The sequence below is a fragment of the Medicago truncatula genome, chromosome 1 (genome assembly GCF_003473485.1).
Source record: "Medicago truncatula cultivar Jemalong A17 chromosome 1, MtrunA17r5.0-ANR, whole genome shotgun sequence".
Taxonomy (NCBI): Eukaryota; Viridiplantae; Streptophyta; class Magnoliopsida; order Fabales; family Fabaceae; genus Medicago; species Medicago truncatula.
Genome location: NC_053042.1, coordinates 36,253,350 through 36,275,246, shown reverse-complemented (window position 1 = coordinate 36,275,246; position 21,897 = coordinate 36,253,350). Strand labels below are relative to the sequence as shown.

General features: G+C 35.6%; 3 protein-coding genes across 3 annotated transcripts; 2 read left to right on the top strand and 1 right to left on the bottom strand.

Moving 5' to 3' along the window:
- The first annotated feature begins 4,243 nt into the window (after positions 1-4,243).
- LOC11423132 (uncharacterized) lies at positions 4,244-8,814 on the top strand. The gene is made up of 4 exons (XM_003590662.4): positions 4,244-4,843; positions 5,722-6,963; positions 7,050-7,120; positions 8,367-8,814. The coding sequence occupies exons 1-4, from the start codon at positions 4,394-4,396 to the stop codon at positions 8,626-8,628; spliced, it is 2,025 nt and encodes a 674-aa protein (XP_003590710.1). The 5' UTR covers positions 4,244-4,393; the 3' UTR covers positions 8,629-8,814.
- A 2,163-nt stretch (positions 8,815-10,977) lies between these two features.
- Positions 10,978-14,611, bottom strand: LOC112418611 (uncharacterized). Its single transcript, XM_024775036.2, has 4 exons — positions 14,455-14,611; positions 13,324-14,348; positions 11,945-13,079; positions 10,978-11,555 (listed from the first exon to the last, which is right to left on the bottom strand). The coding sequence occupies exons 1-4, from the start codon at positions 14,609-14,611 to the stop codon at positions 10,978-10,980; spliced, it is 2,895 nt and encodes a 964-aa protein (XP_024630804.2).
- Positions 14,612-15,262: 651 nt separating this feature from the next.
- LOC11425617 (uncharacterized) lies at positions 15,263-21,653 on the top strand. The gene is made up of 8 exons (XM_003590661.4): positions 15,263-15,694; positions 16,867-17,006; positions 17,165-17,264; positions 17,379-17,477; positions 18,971-19,318; positions 20,359-20,451; positions 20,533-20,739; positions 21,062-21,653. Exons 1-8 carry the CDS (start codon positions 15,356-15,358, stop codon positions 21,320-21,322), a joined length of 1,587 nt encoding a protein of 528 aa, XP_003590709.2. The 5' UTR covers positions 15,263-15,355; the 3' UTR covers positions 21,323-21,653.
- Positions 21,654-21,897: the final 244 nt, after the last annotated feature.

The window sequence follows — 21,897 nt, the reverse complement described above, 5'->3', positions numbered from 1 at the left end:
ACACATAGTTTTTTTTTTTCTTTCAAGAAGAACACATCATTATTAAATATAATATAACAATAATACTAATACTGGTAATATACATATCATCTCTCCCCTAAAAACAATATACATGTCATATGTTTTTGTAGAAAATCTATTTACTATATTAATATTAGTTGATATGCATCTATTTGTTGTCAACAAAATATAGTTATACTCTTTTAAAAAAATATAGATATACAAATATACATATTATATGTTAGATTTTTAGTTTTGAGGTGACCGAGTCACCGGTTAAATTCGATTTAATTTGGTTAAATAGTTATAAAAATTTAATCTTAAGACCGAGTCATCTAACCGAGTTATCCGGTTTAATCCGATTCAGTCATGCGGTTCAACCAGTGACCCAGTGGTTCGACCATTAACCCAGCGACCCAATACCCCTGTCGAGTCGATGACCGAGCCGAATTTTAAAACTATGAGTGTTAATTCTCATAAACATATGAGCTACCGATCCTTGCTTCTACTTAAATCACTTTTGATATTACGTTCAACAATTGCTATCCAAACATCTAATAAATTGTTTTGAAGTTTCATGTTGTTTGCCTAAGTAACAAGTGTCGAGCACTCTAACTCATACAATATTTTTCATTCATTTTGATTTCTTAAGTTACAAACTTTAAATATCCAACATTTGTAACTTTTTTTTGCAAGTTGCCACAGCCGAAATGATTTCCATTTTCTTTGCATGCCTCATTACAGTTGAGTTTGACCCATCTCTCTTGAGGATATTTCCAATCAATATAAATTATTTCGGTGTGCCCATAATCCATCTACAAAATAATTACGAGTACAATCATCGATATTACGGGTAAACTTTTGGATGATACTCGTATGATTATCCGATCTTTGGAACTTTTCCTCAAAGATTGTTTTGTTCCACCATTTCCATAAATGCCAACGAGTAGACATGAAAGTTGTCTTCCACCTAGAGTTGGTCTCTCTGTTCCAATGTTTGACATGAAGATTAGTATCCACGTAAGAAGTTGTCGCTAGAGAAACGAGGGAATCGTTGTTTGGAGCCCACTTATCCAACTATAAATTGACATTATTACCATCTCTTATTGGTCAAACAATGTTTCTTTGAAAATCATCCCACACCCCAGCGAGAGCTTTCCGTAAAGTAGAGTCATAAGGCTGGAGCTTGTAGTTATATGCAAATCATCATTTCTCTCATACTTACTATACCACCCTACACCAAAGGTCATTTGGCTTGTTGACAAGGATTAAAAAATTGTTGCTTCCATATTTGTAACTTAAACTCTTAAAGGATTAAAGTGAAATGGAAAACCATAAAAGATAAAAATGCATAACATTTATATTTTAACCGTATGTTATAATTGAGTGTTTAGGAGAAGAAGAGAGGAGATAACCTAGTTTTTTTTTATTCTTAAATTACGGACACCGTAAGATATATAATTTTTAAATTGAAATAATAACATGATAGATGATTATATAATGTTTCAGTTACACTTAATTCAATTTAAAAAACAATTTATTTTTATTTGTAATTCAGAAAAACAAAGTAAGCTCTCCTCTACATTTTCCTCCTAGACCCTCAATTTTAACACATCAAAAGAAACCAAAATGTTAGAAAAACCTTATTTTTATTGGACGTGTCATTGTATTCAGATTAAATCCTAAATTATTAAATATCAAAAGCACATTTCTTTTATAAGTTAAAAAAACGTATAAATCCGAGTTGGTCGTGAAAATGTGTCTTTGTGCGATGAGAGATGGCTTCATAAAGGAAGAATTTGTAATAGAATTCCTTTTGTTCGTATTAGTGATCCTAGCTAGTGATACTGACTTCCTGAGGTGTTTTTCATGATTCTTTCTTTATTTTGATGATTGTGCATGACTGGTTACCCAATAATTTATTGAGATTCAAGCATCACATATATAACGACCCTTCCAGTCCTAATTCCTAAATGTGGTGCGCCCGTGGAGAGACCTCTTCACACTTTGCGGGATTGTCCAAAAGCCACGGGAAACATGGAAGCTCTTGGATTTTTCTACAACTCATAACTTTTTTGATCATATTTGCTCTAATTGGATTGAAAGCGACGATCAACACTTTTTGATTACTTGTCGGTTTATTCTATGACACCCCTATATAGAATGATGTATTATTAATCTCATTAAATCAGAGTTGGAAGCTACAATCAGGAGTTTTGGTTTCTTAAAAATTGGCAATGAGTGATTAGCCTCATGGCTTCCTCCTCCAAGCAGGGGCGGATATTGGACAAAAGTTTTGGTGTGGCTAAAATAACAGCGTTAAAATAATTTGTTCAACAATGTTTAAAATTGTACTGTTTCATTTAAAATAACACTTTGGGCTAGTTTTATTAGTCCAAGTCAATTTGCAACCCTAACAATTGACAATTGGAACAAAATGAATCACCAACTTCCTGTAACATTTCATTCTCATAGATATAAAAAAAACGGATTATTTTTTTGTGTGTAGCTATGTATTGGATCCGCCCGTGCCTTCAGGTGAAACTCGATGTTCATGTAGCTCCTTTGGAAATCCTGGCTGCTCTGGTCATGGTGGTTTAATTCACATCTCCTTTGATATTTGGTTATACAAATTTTATGATAGTCGTGGTATCGCTACTTATATGGATGTTGAATTGCAGACTATTTATTAAGGTCTTGGGGAGGCTTGGAGTACTGGATTTAGATGTGTAAATCAGATCGCAAATCTACTCTAAGTTTGATTGGAGATGGAGTCCAACCAACACATCCACATGCTCCTATCATGAATAGTATTCAAAAGTTTATGAAATATCCTTGAGTTTTACTTTTAATCATTCCTTGAGTTGAGAGAGAGGGAACAATTGTGTACTTTGGTTGACGAAATACAGTCCTAGGTTGGACTATTGCAACATGTCTTACGAGTCCATGTCCAACTTCTCCAACTAGTTATTTGATTTTTTATATCTATTTTTTTCCTTTATTTTTCATAAGAAAACTGTCAAAATTTAAAATATTGGGAACTAAAATATTAGCGCTTATGTTTATGTTTAGGAGTGTTCAAATCAAAACCAATTCAAATTAAAATTACAAATCGACAAAAAATGAAAGTCGCACAAAATCGAATATTGTTAATGTGTTTGGATGAGGTTAGGATCCTCTCCATTTATACATTTCTCCATTTCTTCAATTAATGATGATGGGACCTACTTAGTAGTAGGATCCACCATCTATCTTTTGTGTCCATCTCTCTCCAACTTACAAAACTCTAATTATTTCACCAAATGGAGAGGATTTTCACCGGTTTAGATGTCATTTTATTAAAACCATTCGAGTTGAATTGTATTTTGGATTGATTTTACAAAAGCAAACCAAACAGAACCAAATGACATACATATATTTTAATACACATTTTCATTTTTTATAAACATTATATATTATAACATTCTATTATTTTTTCTTTTTAATTCTTTTAACAATACGAATGAGTTTAATTTAATCAGTTTTGTTACTATATTATATATTTGAAATACAATCAATCATTGTTATGTTGTGCTATTAATCTTTTATAAATCATATGTTTTATTTTTAGATATAACACATCTTTGGATCCTTTAAATTTGATAAAAATATCGGAGTAATCTTCTAAGTTTGTTAAATTTCAAATAAGTCTTTAAGTTTTTTTAAGTTTCTAATAGGTTCTTCAAGTTCTTAATTTAATGCACCTATTTAAAATTTTTTAAGTTTTAAATATATTCATAAAAAGTAATAAGGACTTATTTAAAACCTAAAAAATTTAAAGGACTAACTTAATATTTTTGTCAAACTTAAACGACAACAAAATGTATTTTAACATATTTTTACAAGATTATTATTAATAAAAAAAAAAGTTACAATTTATAATTTGAATATCCTGATTCAAATTAAACCACATCAAATTAAATTGAATGAGATGAAAGTATTTCCCTTTTTAAAATTAATCATCCGAAGCTAAATCGAAGTGCATATAACTTTATTTTTATGAGTTTTTGAGTCAAAACCAATCCAAACCCTACGACACTGCACCGTCAACACCCCCAATCAATCATGTGACATGACCTCTTTCCTTTCCCCCACACATTAAATCACATCAAATTAAATTGAATGAGATGAAATTTTTAAAATTAATCATCCGAAGCTAAATCGAAGTGCATATTATAACTTTATTTTTATGAGTTTTTGAGTCAAAATCAATCCAAACCCTACGACAGTGCACCGTCAACACCCCCAATCAATCATGTGACATGACCTCTTTCCTTTCCCCCACACACATTTTCCCTCCAACTGAGTACTGGAGTGTGAAAAACAATTGTGTCCTCTCTCCGATGAAACCCTAATGGACGAAACCACCACCGCAACCACCACCACCACCACCACCGTCACCACTACTACCAATCCAATTCTCAAAGACACCACCACTCTCTGCGAAACCCTCTTCAATCAACTCAACGCCAAGTTCGAAGAATTCTTCTCCCATCTCCCTCTACACCATCATGAGAATCTCTCTGGGCCCCTTCCGCCTCCGGATTCACGGTTGTCTCCACTTGTTGAACATCTTTCTCTCATACTTCGCCGCTCTCTGGTTGTTCTGACACTTCCCTTTTCCGACCAGGAATTCCTCATCAACAAATGCCGCTTCATTCTCAGCATTCTCAAATCCTTACTCTCCGCCGATATCACTCAACTCAGCGATGGAACTACCGTTCTGCTACTTCGCAATTTTCTCTCTCATGTTCAATTCCAACTTTCTGATTCTTACCGTCCCTTTCTCTGTACCGTGCTTGAGGTAGGACCAAATTCATGTTTAATAGAATCGGGAACATTTTTCAAATATTCATAATTTTAGTTATCTATTTGAGATTTACTCTGTTTGTTTTTCTTGCGATGATGATGATGATTATTATTTTATGCTAATAAGATTGTTTGCAAAAATAAAATAAAAAATCAGTATGCAATTAGGATTTAGGTTTCTTTTAGTAGTAAATTAAATACGAGCAATCATGTAGAAGTCTTCTAGTGTTTGGAAGTACAATGAATGTGAGAGGGAAATGTAAGAAAAGAAGAAGTTAGTTTTGGCAAAAAAAAAAAGCTTATAGCTCATGTCTTATAAAGTAGCTTATTGCTGATAGCAGATAAACTAGCTGATTGAATTTGTAATGTTTGGTAAAATTAGCGTTTGAAGTAGCTTATAAAAGATGAAATGACAAAAAATGTGCATTTAATTAATATTTTTTTCTAATTAAGATTGTAGGGATAAAATTGAGATAAAAAGTGCTAAGCTATAGGTTACTTGAATTAGCTTATCAAAAATCGCTGTAAGCTCATGAAAATAAGCTATAAGCTCGTGTAAAAATGACAGTTGCGAAACGGATCTTTTTTAATCATACGAGCTTATAAGCTATAAACCATTAGCTCAAATCCACGTCTCACCAAACAGACCCTTTGTTTCATTGCTCGAGTTTTTTTTGTTTCAGTTTGAGTGGACATCTATGTGATATTGGTATTAATGATTGCTATATCTTGTCTAATTTTTTTTCCCGAGTTATCTGATATTCTGAAATTTGGTAGTATGCTTAGTTCTGTGTATTTTATACGATATTAAATGTGTATAGGATTCTTACTAGAGTTGTATTCATTCATCTAATCTCGAAAATGTTGTTCAAGGTTTTTGCAGATGAACTTTTAAGACATCAATCATTGAGAATGCATCTTATGATGGCTGATTTAGCAGCATCTTCCAACAGTGAAAAGATGTTTGTGTGCCGATCCACCCATTGTGATATTGCTAGTGTCCTGGAGGTGATATCCGCGCATTTTATCCTGTCAGTCTCTAATGAGAAAGCATTTGAGAATTTCATCAGCAGATTATGTTTACATTGCGACAAAGATTTTAGATTTCCTCAACTTGGACTTGAACCTGCCATGGCATTGCTGCTTGATCCTATTGTATATTCTGCACCAAAGATATTCCAGGCACATGTAATTTCATTGGTTTATGAAGTTATTGGCTCTAGCTTATCTTCTGAGAATTTGTCTCAAGATGTGGGCTTCTACTTAATGGCATTTCACAAATCTGTCAGCTTGTACTCTATTCATGTGGCTAGCTTGCATATGGATGGTTTTTACATCGAACCGAATTGTGACTATGATGTATCCCTGTTCAAGAAAGGTCATCCAACTTTTGAATCGTATATTCAGGAAAGAACAAGTAACAGATTAAATCAAGTCTTATCAAAATCAAATAATTCATTGGACTCTTCTCAGTGCAAAATGTCATCCAAAACAAAAGCCGATCTTTTGGCTGAATACATCAAATATATGAAAGGGAGGCAGTACATATTTGCTGATTCATGCCGGGATAAGGCTACCTCATTCTTACATTACATAATCCATCGAACTTTCTCTCAAGATGCAGCTGGAGATGTATTGTATGTAAAGCAAAATACTAGTGCTGAAGACATTTCTCTTCTTGCGTCCATATTGAAGTTAATGAGTGTTTCGCTGTTACTTGCAATCAAGTGTCTAAGTAACAGTGGTGTTTCACGTTGTCTGAAAACAATGGGAAGTTCCTCTGTGTGTGATGAATATGATTTCTTGATCAGCATCATCAACCCTTTTCAACAACTTCAATTTTGTTTACCCATTCAGACTTCACTGTATGATATGATGAAAAATCCGCAGTCAAACTACAAAGTCTCCAAGTCAATGCTTGTGCACTTTTCAGGCTTGCTATCTTTAAGTTTTTACAATGGTTTTGATGTGTTAGCAAGGGGGTGTATATCTGTAATGATCTCACTGATGTCTATGTTTATTTTTGAAGAGGGAGATTTAGTTGATTTAGGGTCACTCAGGGGTCTGCCATTGCAATCTTGCTCATCTGAGATTTCGTTCTATAAGAGTGGAGAGGTCAATTGTACTTTTCAATTCTCATTCACTTCTTAAATTAAAGTTTGCTTATATTTCATGTCTAAATCATTGGTGCAATGTTGCAGGGGGCCAGGAAAAAATCAAGTGTATATAAAATTGCAGCAGAGTTTAATAGAATTCGAACACGTAATTTAAGGTATGTATTGTGCCTAATTCTCTATGGCCTTTGCGTATGCTGTCTTAAATGAGTTAAATATTCTCAATTTTTTATTTACATATTATCGATTCATTCAGCCCTTCACCAGCAACCCGTGCTTGCTCAAGTGGTACTAGTAAGGGAATACTCTTGTGGGGTTTGGATTTTATTTATTTAAAACCTGAAGTCTCGTTGTTCTTTCATGAAACTATGAGATATTTAGAAATTCAAAGTATTACTCTTTATTCAATTGGATTATATCATATTCACTTTCACTTTTCTTGTAACTCGGGGGTTGTTTGAACTTTGAAATTACTTGCATCGGCTTGTTAATCTGTATTATCCATGATTTTGAGATAAAGTGGCATATACTAGTTAAGGAATGAAAAATAGAATTTTGTTATCGAAAAATGTGGTGTTTATGCATGTTTGTTTTGAGAAATTGGGATGAGAGAGGTACAAAAGTGGGAAGAAGTGAAGAGAGACAGGCTTTCTCCTGATCGGTATAGGCGATCAGCTTCAGCTATAGAAACTAAGCAGACAACTTAAGCAGACAACTTTTTTTTTTTCGATCTTTGCATTCTTCTTATGGATGCAAAGAAAGTGATGAGAAACAAATTGACAAATTTCCAATTATCTATCTACACATCCTTATTGATTATCACTGCCAGAAGAAAGGAACTTGCTTGTTGCTTAGACCCATTCTGATTTTTGGTTATTTGTTTCTTTTTTATTCTAATCTTTGCAGTGGGACATGCCTTTCTTCTATGTTTACTTAGTTAACTTTTGAAATTTTCCAGCATTTTATCCAACGATCTCTCCCCATATTTTTTTACTAATAATATGTTTAACTGACAAGTAATGTAGGTAATGTTGTCCTATGAAAAACATTTTTCTTTCTTTTCACTTTTTACTTTTCTTTCTCCTCTCTTTCTCACATTTCTTATACTAGATAATACAGCAAATCTATTATATTTCTCTCTTCTCACTTTCTCCTCACAACAACCAAACACAGCATTAATGTTACTGTTGCATGAATACTGCATCTTTTAAAAAAGATTTTCCTTCTTGACTCCTTAACCATAAAGGAATTGGTCGGCATGATCCACAATTTTAATAAAGTAGACTATGGATGGTGTTGTGTAAATAGAAATCTTATGAAGTTGTTCAATGTTGACTTTTAATGCCATTACTCTTTGATGCTATCTTGTGGTCTGAAGACTCTGAATCATCTTATGTTTTTCAGAAAGGGTTGCATAGTAGCAGATGGATCTGAGGAGATCTGTAACGGGGAACTGTATCTTGATTGCACATTATCAAAAAATGTACCTGATTATGATGAACTTGCAGACTTCATTGTGTGTAGGGAGGAGAAAGATTATTCCAGCTGGTTGAATAAACGGCAAATATACAGAAGGCAGAAGTTTCATAAAATAAGAGGCTCAAAGAAGTTTAAGAAGGAAGGAGTGTGGAAGTCTTTGAGATTGAGAAAATTAGTAAGATTTTGAAGCGAGGTGATACGATGGATGTGATTTACGATCTGTCCAATGTATGTATAGATGTTAACATACTAGTATAACCATTAGGTTCAAATATTTCCCCTTTTTGTTCCATACAGAAGTACAGAACATACACTAATTCTTCCACTGTATATGAGAAGTGTCATAGAGTTGAAATATTTATATTTAACTTAATTTTGCATATAAACCTATAAATTTGAGGAGAAAGGAGCACCATATTTTTTTATCGAAACAAAAAACGTTGTGAGTCAGAGCGGTCGCTATATCGGCGTAGCGGAGCAACAAGAAAGTGCTATGGTTATAAAAAAATATATATACGTATTTACTTGACAAATTGTAAAATAATTTTTTTTAACTATATAGATAGGTCAAAAAGTACAATGAAAAGTTTAAAATATGCATATTTCCATGTAATATAAACCCAGTCTTGGTAAATTTGTACAGATGTTGTTTGTTGTTTTGGTGCGAGAGTTGGATATGGACCAAGCGAAAAAGTGAGCTTAGTAAGTTTAGTTTCTTCTGTACAATTGGATTTTAAGATTGAAAATAGAAAACCTAACCAATCAAATTCAACTTTCTTTGATTCGGTTCGATTTTTGAACCGGACTAGAAAAGATCAGGTAATTTTCAATTTGATCTGGTTTGATTTTTTGGTGTCATCAATTTTGTCTAAACTACTTACACTCTTTAATTGGAGTCAAGAATCAATCACTTCAACCTCAATGCAATCAAGTTCAACTAGAATCAATCATCAAAGTGATTTTTTTAGAGGTGTGTTGGGGGTTATTGTTTTGGTGATGGTGCCGTGTTTTTGGTTTGGTTGAGTGATTGTCAAGCAGTTTTTTGTTGCTCTGGTTGTTGGCTTGTGCGTATTGTGTACTGGTTCCCAAGATTTTTGTATTCTTTGGGTTTTCTGCTGTGTTGTTCTTTCGGTTGTAGATTTGGTGCAGCCGCATATATACGACAGCTGATTTTTGCATCTCTTTTTCATAGCCTCGTATGTTCTCCTTCTGCGGGGATGACCTTATATGTATAATTTGATGATTAAAAAAAATGACAATAACCTCCCAAAATCCCCCACGCACGAGTGGGTAAGTCAAGGTTTGAATCAAGGTCATGGTGTCATGCGTATCAAGATCAATATATTTTTTGTCACTTGAGCTAAAAATTTATGGACACTTGATTTTGATTTTTAAACATTAATAATAATGAATATATGCTAGCAAGTGACAATGTAATATAACTTTTACATTAACAATAGATACAATAAAAAGTTGTTCACAAATCCTAATTCAATTAACAAAAATATCGAAAATGCTAAGTAGGATGTTGCAATCTCCGATATAAAATAACTTTGCACCAAAGTTCCGTGTCAATTAATCTCCTAAAATGTTCTCACAATGACTACCTAATTAGTATTAAACTAATTTGGTTAATTTACGTTTTTTTTCTTCTGAATGTAATGTAACATTAATTTACATGCATCATAAAGTTTTACACGTAAATATTATCTTTCTCCTTAAAGAAAGTTTTAAGCGTAAATACAATGAAATTCATATAAATTTCAATGATTTTAATTAATATACTATGTCAGTGTAACTATCAATCACTTAAAATCAATTTTTAAGACTTCACCAACAAAAAAAAAATCAATTTTTAAGACACATAAATTTAATAAAATCTGGACTAATAACTTCGATCACTCCACCATTAGTTTTTTTTTTTTTACATTTTTGATTCAATATCTTTTTGATCTTCAAACTATTTCTCCCGCACTTGTCATGGCAACAAATTTAATCCTAGAATGCTTTAGATCAATATAAATCTCTTTATTAAAAAATTGAGCGTAAGAAACTTGTAAAATTGAGCGTAGTTGTAAAACAAAATTAATTTTTTTTCATGCTCTCGCACTCTTACCTAATGCTCCCTATCTATTGTTTTAACAACGATCCAACAATTTTTTTTTTCGAACAAGCTAAAATGGAATTATATACGAATTAGTAGTTCCAAACGCACAAGGTGTGCCTTAGAGACTACCTCAAAAACCAAGAGTTACAACGGTTACAAACAAAACACAACAGAAAAACATTAGCCAATACCCAAACAAACAAGAGGGCTTGACCACCACTGCTGAGTCCCAAAAACAAAGGTAGCTTTTTTAGCTTTCAACCAACCTAGAGACAACAGCTTAATCTTATCAAGTAAACAAGGGATGGGGGTAACAACATAATTAAACATACGGTTATTACGTTCATTCCAAACAACCCAGGCACAAAGAAGCCAGATTAGTTGCATAAAAGAACGTCTAGCAGCACCACCACCTATCAAATGAGTGAACTATAAAAAATGATCTGAAATATTATCTGTGTCCACCCCAAAGCAACCGATCCAATCTCGCACCAAATGCCACAGAGAACCAAAAGTATCACACAGTAAAAATAGATGTCGAGCCGATTCAGGATGACCACAGCCAGCAACACACGAAGACATGTCAGGCGACAACACCCGTCTAGCAATCAAATTTGTCCTTGTTGGTAAACGATCACGGATGAGCCTCCACGCAAAAACGGAAACCTTCAAGGGAACCTGTTTGTGCCACACGAAATCCAGATCATAGTCGGCGACCGGAGGTACCTGAGAGATTAACAAACTATATGTGCCTCGAACTGTGTATCCACCAGATGGGTCCGGAAGCCACACCCAGCTATCTGAAACATTAGGATTCAAGGAAACATCAAGAAGTAAAGCCCTACACTCATCTAGCAACTCCTCCTTCCACTGCCATAACCTACGTCTCCACCTCCACACCTCCCCCCACCGCTCCGAATCAACAGAGAGCAAGTCGGCCACGGACATAGACTTATTCTCTGTTAACTCAAACAACCGCCTAAATCGCACACAAAGAGGAGCCTCCCCTATCCACATATCAGACCAAAACGAAGTGTCAACCCCATCACCAACTCTCCTCAACACCTGATCCTCAAACCACCCGCTACCACATCCCTAAGACGCCTCACCTCCGACCACCAGCATGAAACACTCCGGCCCCCAACCTCCAACCTGCCACCTAATTCGCCATACCTAGCGACTAAAACCCTATACCACAAACCACCTCTATCCACCAACATCCGCCAACACCATTTTCCTAACAAAGCTAAATTAAACTCCTTCAATTTCCTCACCCCCAAACCGCCATACTCCTTTTTTAAACAAACAGTTTGCCAACTTAACCAAGAAATTTTCCTATTATCCTCACTCCCCCCCAAAAAAATAATAAACAAAGAATCAATAGAGGAGATTATACCTGCTGGAGCTTTGAAGAAGGAAAGTGCATAGACAGGCAGAGAGGTCAAGACAGATTTGAGTAGAACCAAGCGACCACCAAAAGAGAGAAACCGACTATTCCAACCCGACAGTCTAGATTTAATACAATTCACAATAGGTTCCCAGAAACACAATCTTCGAGTGTTACCACCAATAGGAATACCTAGGTACAAGAAAGGGACAGTTCCAACTTTACAACTCAACACGGATGCAGCTTCATATAACCAGGACAACCCAATATTCACCCCCACCAGCATACTCTTATGAAAATTCACTTTCAAACCCGACATAGCCTCGAACAGCACAAGGGCCGCCCTTAACGCACGGACATTGGCCCAACTTTTAGACCCTAACAATAATGCGTCGTCAGCAAATTGGAGGTGAGAAACAACAACCGGATTAACGGCCCCAATGTTGTAGCTAGAGAACAATTGAGCCTCAACCAATGATTTCATCACAATATTAAGACCCTCCGCCGCCAACAAGAACAAAAAAGGAGATAAAGGGTCGCCTTGTCTTAACCCTCTCTTCAACGGGAATTCATCAGTTGGACTTCCATTAACTAAAACAGACGTTGTGGCAATGCTGACACATTCTTTGATCCATTTTCTCCAGAGAACAGGAAAAGACATGCACCCCATAACAGAATCTAAGTAACCCCAGTCCACCGAATCATAAGCCTTCTCAAAATCCACCTTAAACAACATAAGCTCTTTTTTAGATTTACAAGCTTCATCGACAATTTCGTTAGCAATTAGAATACCATCTAAAATTTGTCTATTCTTGACAAAAGCCGACTGAGACTCTGAAACAACAGAACCAATAACCCCCCGCAATCTATTAGCTAGCAGCTTAGCCAAAATCTTATACAGACTCCCCACCAACGAAATAGGACGAAAATCATTGAGCTTTTGAGGACTAGCTACTTTAGGAATGAGAGCAATGAAAGTAGTATTGATACCTTTGGAAAGCTTCCCATTGCGGTGAATTTCAGAAACAAAACGCACAATCTCATCCTTCATATCAAGCCAGAACTCCTTAATGAAGCCAAAATTAATCCCATCAGGACCTGAACTCTTATCACTATCACAATCCCACACTGCTTCTCTAATCTCCTACACTGAAAAAGGCTTGATTAAGCTCCCACCTTCCGACACAGACAAGGCCCGAAAGTTCAAGTTCGCCACACTAGGACGCTCAACATTGATAGCCTGAAAATGGTCCGCGAAATGCGTGTAAACAGCAGTCTACCACCACCCCATCAACAGAAATAGAACACAAAGCATTATGGCGGCGCCTAGAAGACATCTAAGAGTGAAAAAATTTCGAGTTAGCATCACCATCACGCAACCAACGCACTCGAGACTGTTGCCAACAAATACTAGCATTAAGACGGGACAAAGATTGAATATCTGTTGCAATACCACGCATCTCAACACACTCAACATCAGACAACAACTCGCCTTCTCCTTTCGCATCTAACTCCGCCAACCTGTCCTTTAGTGCGGTTATCTTACCTGGTAAGTTTTGAGTATGGTTGACATGCCATTCCTTAAGGGCCACTTTAATCAATTTGAACTTTTCCTTTAACACATAACCACTCCAGCCGTCGACCTGAAAAGATTTCCATTTAGTACTAACAAACTGCTTATAACCCGGAATATCAGTCCAACACTTTAATAACCTGGACGATCTAGGACCCCAATCCTCCTCATCAACAGACAACACCAAAGGACAATGATCCGATAAACCTCGCAACTGAGCTATCTGTAAACAATTTGGCCAAGCCAGACACCAATCCTCCGAAAGCAAAAATCGATCAAGCCGACTCATAGATCTCCCATCCCCTTTAAACCAAGTAAACTTACGACCTCCCAAAGGCAAATCATTCAGAGAATTTTCGTCAATGAATGAATTGAAATGAGAAAAATCCAAAGAGGAATATCTTGCATTCACTGATCTTCTTTCTTCACTACACCGGACATCATTAAAATCCCCGCAGGCACATATTTTCCGACCCCTCAAAAGCTGTAAACGCAGAGTTAAAGAATCCCATAACAACTTCCTAGCTGCTCCATCACAAGGAGCATAAATGTTAAACAAGTAGAACTCCTCATTAGACTTAATAAAACGGCCATTAATTATAAGCGTATGGTCACGACTAACAGAAGACCACACCTCCACCTCTGAAGTATCCCACACTGACAACAACCCCCCAGACGCCCCACAAGAAGGACGGAACGAAAAGGAACAAGGCGAATCCCCCCACAAAGAAGAAACCACCCCAAGATCAACCACTTGCAATTTAGTCTCTTGTAAACACAAAATAATAGGCCTTTTCTCAAGAACCAAAGAACGAACCTCCTTCCTCTTCTCAAACCCTCCTAACCCCCGAACATTCCAAGAAATCAACTTCATCTCAAACCCCCTCCCCCGCCAACACACCCGCAGGCAACACCACCACCTAATTAGCCCCACTAGACGACCCACCTCCCTCCGACACCTCCTGACTCCGCGACGTAACCCTACCTTTCCCATTTCTTGCTAGCGCACCAAACATATTATGAGTATCCCCCTTAAATTGGAGCCCTATCGCCTTACCAATCCCCCATACATCCTCTACCGCAACCTTCTCAACCCCATGCATGACTACCCAATTAGACCAATCGTTATTCACATAATCAGATGAAGACGGACTATTCAATTTGCTTAGAGCTACCACATCCACCCCCTTCTTCAACCTAGCGGAACCTTGACGCTTCCTCACTCTATTCTTCAAAATTTTCAAGACTGACGAGCGATCCTTACAGGGTAGCCTTACAGAAAAAACAACCCTTTATCATTAATTGAGAAGCTTGCCGTGTTGTATCCACCATGAAAACTAGGTATGAAAGGTGAAAGGAGGAAGTAGTTCTAAAGATAAAAAAGAAATTGAATCAAAATTGTAAAAAATTAAACATGGAGTGATGGCAATTATTACTTCAGTCTTCAGATTTTACTTGATTTTTTATTTTTATTTAGGCTGATGTATTTTAAAAGAGTGATTTTATTTGGTTGATTACTAATTTTAATCGATTGACCGTGTAAAATAATTTTATAGTTTTAGAATATTTGAATTGAACTTATTTTAATTAAAATACTTTATAAGAACATCAAAAAAAGAAAACATATAAATATTCATATTTGTTAATTAATGTCACGAATATTCGATCTTATCATTAATCATTAATATTTATAAATTTTATGTAGTAATATTTTTATAAAAAAAAAAAAAACAGAAAACATAAAAAGCTCTCTAATACAAAAACCAACGTATGTATGAAAGTGATTGGTAACAGATCAGATTCCGAAATGATCTTTCAACTGTCACAGTAATTCAATTCCCTTTCCCATGGCACCTTCCTCCCCTCCGTCACCTCCCATCACCGACAATTCCGACCCGGAGCGCCGTCTTCGCGAAGCGGAGGACCGTCTCCGTGACGCAATCGAGGAGCTTCAACGCCGTCAACGACGCGCCGCTGCTCATGCTTTCCAGAACCTCCACCACCACAACAATCTCGACTCTCCTCCCTGCGATCATGGTCCCGATGAGTCTTGCATCGCCCACGCCATTGGTAATCTCTGCCAGACCTTCCTTCTTTCCTATGGTGTTAGAGTCGGCATTGGTATTCTCCTTCGCGCTTTCAAGCTTGCTCGAAGGCAATCTTACTCTTCTCTCCTTGATCTCAAGGTTTGTGATTGATCAAATTAGGGTTCTAAAATTTCAATTTTCGATGTTTATTAGCTGCATTGAATGTTTGATTATATAAAATATTGAATGTGTTTGACTTAGGAAATGTATGTCTGATCAAAATTCAGTTCAATTTTGTTTTTTGTTGGATCAAGTTTCGATTGAATGAACCAGAGACAACAGAAACCTAAAGCTGATTTTGAAATAATTGTGCTTTCAAATTTATATATTTTGATAAATTATAGTTAAATTAATCTAGAAGTAGGGTCTTATCAAGTTTAGTTCAATTTTAATTTTGTTGTGTGTTGATTTGTGAATTGGTATTGACTCGGGTAAAAAAATGGTGGATAGCTTATAGTCTAGCTTACAACAGACAGATGATAAATTAGCTGATAGTTGGTGGCTGATAAGCTAGTTGATTGAATTTGTAGTGTTTGGTAAAATTAGCGGTTGAGCTAGCTTATAAATTTGAAATGACATACTCCCTCCATCCCGGATTAACTGAGCCATTTGCTCAAATCACACATATTAAGACAAATGTATAAATGAAGGAGAGAGAAAAATGGTTTTAAGTGCTCTTGTTAAGTATTGGTCTATTTTCCACTATCACAAATGCAAAGTGGAATATATTGAATTGGGAGTGATGAAAGTAGTACTACCTCCGTTCCTTTTTAATTGTCACTTTTGACATTTTACACAAACCAATACAATCAATAAATATTACTACTTTTGATACAATACTTCATACTTTTACTAGAATAACCTTATTCATTTAATATCTCATTTTATATATTTCTTTCTCCACAATAAATAACTAAGGGTAATATTGGTAAAACAACATTTAATGTTGCATTGAACTTTGAAAGTGGCAGTTAAATTGAAACAAAATTTTTCTCCAAAAGTGACACTTAAAAAGGAACGGAGGAGTATTAATTAGAGTTATAAAGGGAAAAAAGTAATTAATGATGTATTGAAAAGTGAAATAGCTCACTTATATTGGGACAATTTTTTATTGAAAATGGCTTAGTTATTATGGGACGGAGGGAGTAAAAAACACACCCAATGGGCTTCTCTTAAAACTATTGGCTGTTGTTTATGTGGTACATTTTTTGCTTTTAAACAAAGTGAAGAACCGGGAACATATGAGTATGTAAACATGTTTTTATTTGCAGCAACTTGTTTCAGAAAAAGACCTAATGGTGAGGGAAGAAGCTTGTCGTATTGGTTTACTTTTTGGTGGTTTCACTGGATCTTATCATGCTCTTAGATGCTTGTTTAGAAAGTTGAGGAAAAAAGAGACACCAGTGAACGCGTAAGTTACAATACAAACTCTTCTTGATTTAGAGGTTATTGAATAACCTTCTTTTTGATTTTGCTTTGTTGTATATAAATGCTTGGATATTGTTTTATGTTGTTGATGTATGCATACGTTGCTTATTTATGACTCTGTTTAAGGGGATGATGGAGCAGAATTTTAGCAGGTTCAGTTGCTGGCTTCTCAATTCTGGCACTAAATGATTCAAATAGGAGGCGCACACTGGCTTTATATCTGTTAGCTAGGTTGGCCCAGGTATTTGAAAGCGAATCCCCGGAGTGGTTTCTGAACAATTTGATACAGATGTATAAACATTTTTAACTTGAAAATTATCTGCATCCACAAGGCTAATACATGTTTATATATCAGTGCGCTTATAATTCTGCAAAATCTAAGAACAAGTTTCACCTTTGGGGAAGTCATTGGAGACATGGAGATTCTCTGCTGTTTTCCCTTTCTTGTGCACAGGTATTCACTTTTCATTTGGCTTTTCATGCTAGGGTTTATTCGTAACTTATCACCCTTGTAATTTCTAAGTGTCAAATAATTGATAATCTGGCATCAATTGAACAACCATGAGAATCACGGAATTTTTTTTTCATGAATAGAAGGGTTGATATTTGTATGGTGACAAAACTAGAGTTGTTACGTAAAGCTCAAATGGGAAGGGAAAGTAGTAAAATTTGAAAAGAAATTAGGGAAGGGAAAATATACATTTTTACGTTATCAAGAGACTTCTCAATTATCAAGATGCCAAGCCTTGTTGGATGGCACTGGCTTTTGTGAACTCATTTCTGATGCATTTTTCTGAAAAGGAAGACATATACATATAACTTGACCTCATAGGAGATATGTTTATCAAGCGGGTATTGCATGTTGGGCTGTATAGTGACAAAAGGAGGGGTGAAATAATTGCATCAGACGTGTATGCTGAGGTGAGTGATTGGACTCTATTTAAGTCATGGGATTTTAGATAAAGAAATGGTGAGAATAGAAGATCAATAGAGGCTTCTATGAAAAAATGGATCAAATGGAAGATTGAAAAAACTCTAGGAGAAAACCTTAAAAAGGAACTCTGATAATAATCGAAGCCTCAGAAAATGACCAGACAAAAAAAGTATTGAACGGGCTTGTGCAAAAGCTTTTTGAAGATCAAGTGACAGAGTGCAATAGAACTGGAATTTATTTAGGATATTTTCATATTTTATTAGGGCTTTATTTGTACATATGATTGGTACTTTTACATATTTTATTTATGAATTTGATTAGGTTTTCTATGTTTTATTTGGAGTTTTATAATCTTATTTTGTTCTTTTGCAATTATTAGCTATGTAGCACTGACACTTTAATTAAAGATGTATCCGATGTCCGAATGTGTCGGTGTCCGAAACCGACAATGACACAAGTGGTTACATTCAATCCCTTTCATTTTCATAAATTACTACTCGTTTCAGTATCGTGTCCGGTGTTTGTATTTGTGTCAATGCTTCTATGATTATTCATTCTTTGTGTTCTCGTACTATGTAGTATGTACTAATGCAGTTTGTGAAAATAATTGAAGATGTATAACTTATCGTAGAAATCTACCAAATTACCATGAAATGCCCAACCATTGTAAGACTGATCTGGTGTAGATTTTGTTTTTCCTGGTTTGAAGTTTGTTAATTGTTATCGTCAAGCCTTGTGCAGAGGTTCAATGAATGAGTCTCTCACAATCTCACCAGCTCTTCAATTATGCCTATTGTGCCTATACTCTCTGCAGAGTATAAATTACCATCTGTGTGACTAGTAAATTGCTTAGTAATTAATGTTTTCAACTTGATTCTTTTTAGTGCAATACGTCATGGTTTCCTCAACTAAAATTATCAGTGGTTATGGTTTTCATGTAAATCTTAAATTTTTTGTACGTCCTACTTGGTGGAACACTTTCAATGATGTTATTAATAAGAAAACTATTTCAGGTTATGTATGCATTTGTAATGCGTCCTGAGAGCTTGCCGAAATCCTATCAAGATTTCATTCAAAAGACCGGACCAGTTGCAGCGCCTGTATACAGGGCTGTAAGGGATAGCTGTAGAGGTCATCCAGTTGACGTTGCATCACTGCATGCCTTCTTATCTCGCAGAGGAAAATCTGACTATGTGAAGTTGGAAGAATTTCCCTCCATTATTCCTTGTTCCATCATTCACGCAGGAACAAATTCATGTTTAGCTCACGAAGTAAATGCAACATCAGCAACATTTAAGAAAACGTTCCCGCTATACTTCTCTCTGACCTTTGTGCCATTTGTCGTTCTGCACCTACAAAAGGTACTCCCCAACCAAACTATTTGTGTAAAACTCGAAAAGTTTAGCAATAAAACGGTCATGTAAAAAGCAAAGATATGCGTAAGTTTAGAGTCTGACAATTTTTTATAGAATTAGCTATGTGTCTATCACGTTGCCACAAGGATGATAGTTTCAGTTTGATGGTACAGACATTTGAATTTCATGTTTGTAATTTTTATCTTTCCTCTCCACGCATTTCAATCTGAAATTCTGAGTAATTTGAAACGAAAGGCTTCTAAAGGTCCAATACTACTGATTCCCAGTTTTTTATTGATGATTTCTTTCACCGTCTCCATATCTCTATACTGCTATAATGCACTTGTCAAGGTGCCTCCGTTGCCACAATATGTTTAGGGTTTAGGGGGTCAAAATTTGACTATTTATTGTTGTCTCTCATTTTTATAAGTTACATATTTATATAAGTGGGAGGCATCTCTTACCTTACAAGCTGATTTTTTAGGGTTGAGTTAGGTTCAACCCAATTTTTAAGATGGTATAAGAGTCTATCCAAGATCTGGTAGGCCACCTTCTATTGGGCCAGTTGGGACATGTTCAAGATATCTAACCTTGGGCGTTAAGAGTGCGTGTTAAGACTTAAGAGGCCCACATTGGATGAGATATGCTTGAAAAGTTGTTCATAAATGGGATACATCTCTCACACCCTACAACCCGGTTTTATTTGAGTTAGGCACAACCCAAATTTTAATAGTTCACTTTAAATCTTGGGTTTCATTCGTTTTCTTTTTCTATCATCAATCTAAGTGATTTTTTTTGTCTCATTTCCAAACTGTCATCTCATGATTTAAAGGATGAAATAAATATTCTACTAACATATTGCTAAGATTGAGTAGTTTTTTTTGCTATGATTGAATAATGTCATTGATAGACATTTTGTCTTCAGTCTGCAATAACCAATGCCGCAACTTCTATCACTGCCGTTGCTGTAACTTCTGTGATCGCCATTGTTGTTATTTTGGACCTTTTTTATTTCTTTCTGATGAAGATGCTTGTTTTTTTTTTAGTTCACTGCTGCTCCTTTCCGCACTTTCTGGTTTGCCGTTAAAGGTGCTGTGCGCTCAACAGCCTTTTTGTCTGCTTTTGTTGGAATCTTTCAGGTATATGTTTTTCTTTGTTGTTTTTTACATTTCTAATACATCCGTAATATTAATATTTCTAATGTCTTTCTGGTTTTGCAGGCAGTCATATGTTTACATAGAAAAGTTGCATCAAAAGATCACAAACTTGTGTATTGGATAGCAGGTGGAATATCTGCCCTTTCAGTGCTATTGGAGAAAAAAGCAAGGCGTGGTGAGCTAGCTTTATATGTTCTTCCCCGATCAGTAGATTCATTATGGTATATCTTGGTGAACAGGCACCTGCTTCCAAAAATTAGGAATGCAGAGGTATGTTGTTTTGTTACCCTGCACTGAATTAAAAGAAGCAATTCTCTTATCATTCTATAGCATCCATCCATTTGTTATGAAATGAATGTTTGTTCGACCATTGAGGCTTCTTTTTTAGCTCTAATGTCCATCTACAACTTCATATAATCAGAGAATGAGAATTTAATTGTAGGAGATATAAGAAATACGAGTAGGAATTAAGACATTAATTCAACTAATACTCCAACTATTTTGCATAAGGGCCCTCTATGGTGAGAAAATTGAGTCTAGCCTTGTATTACGACTGTCAAAATTATCTTATTTTATGCTTTCGGTGGTATAGGTCTTCTTGTTTTCTCTCTGCATGGGAGGGATCATGTATTACTTGGAATATGAGCCAGAAACCATGGCTCCATTTCTTAGGGGACTGATCCGCCGCTTCCTTGCCAGCAGAATTAGCAATCCAAGTCCACCACCGTCTAATCAAACTGCCTCTTACACATACTTACAAGCTCTTGATGGCATCGCGACGCCGAAATTACAAGAGAGAAGGGACGCTGAATCTTCCGAGAAGTACAATCTTGAGTCTATTCCTGGGCTTTGACTTTGTAATTTGGGTATTTTTTCTGAAGAGGTTCTGAGAGGAGGGAACCGTCTCCCTGAACTTCTGTTTTGTTTAGGTTATAGGATATCCTTCCTGGTATTCAATCATTTCAACATGCCAACTACAAGTTCGATATTCAGGGAGCCAAATTCTATATTAATAATCACCGTTGGCTCCACATTTTTTATTGGATTGTTCATGAAGTTGTTCTTGATGTTCAGGTGGATTGTAATTTATTTATTTTTATCAAACATTATTGAGTGCGTGGTTGTTTAGTTTAGGAATAAATGTTTTTGGCCTTTGTAAAATTAGTAAATTTTAGTTTCAGTCACTGTATTTTTAAAATTTTAATTCTTTCAAAAGTATTGTTTTCTATCTCCAGGATGTGCGAATTTTTAGTTCAATTCCTTCTAATTTTTCCCCCTTCGATCTTCGATTTTCTAGCACACAACATAACCGTTTTTTGTCCTTGACATTCGCTTTAGACAAATGTCTATGAATAGTCACATGGAAACATTACAATCACATCGTCTACAATATCAGGTTTACCAAAGATGATGATTGGGTGACATTTT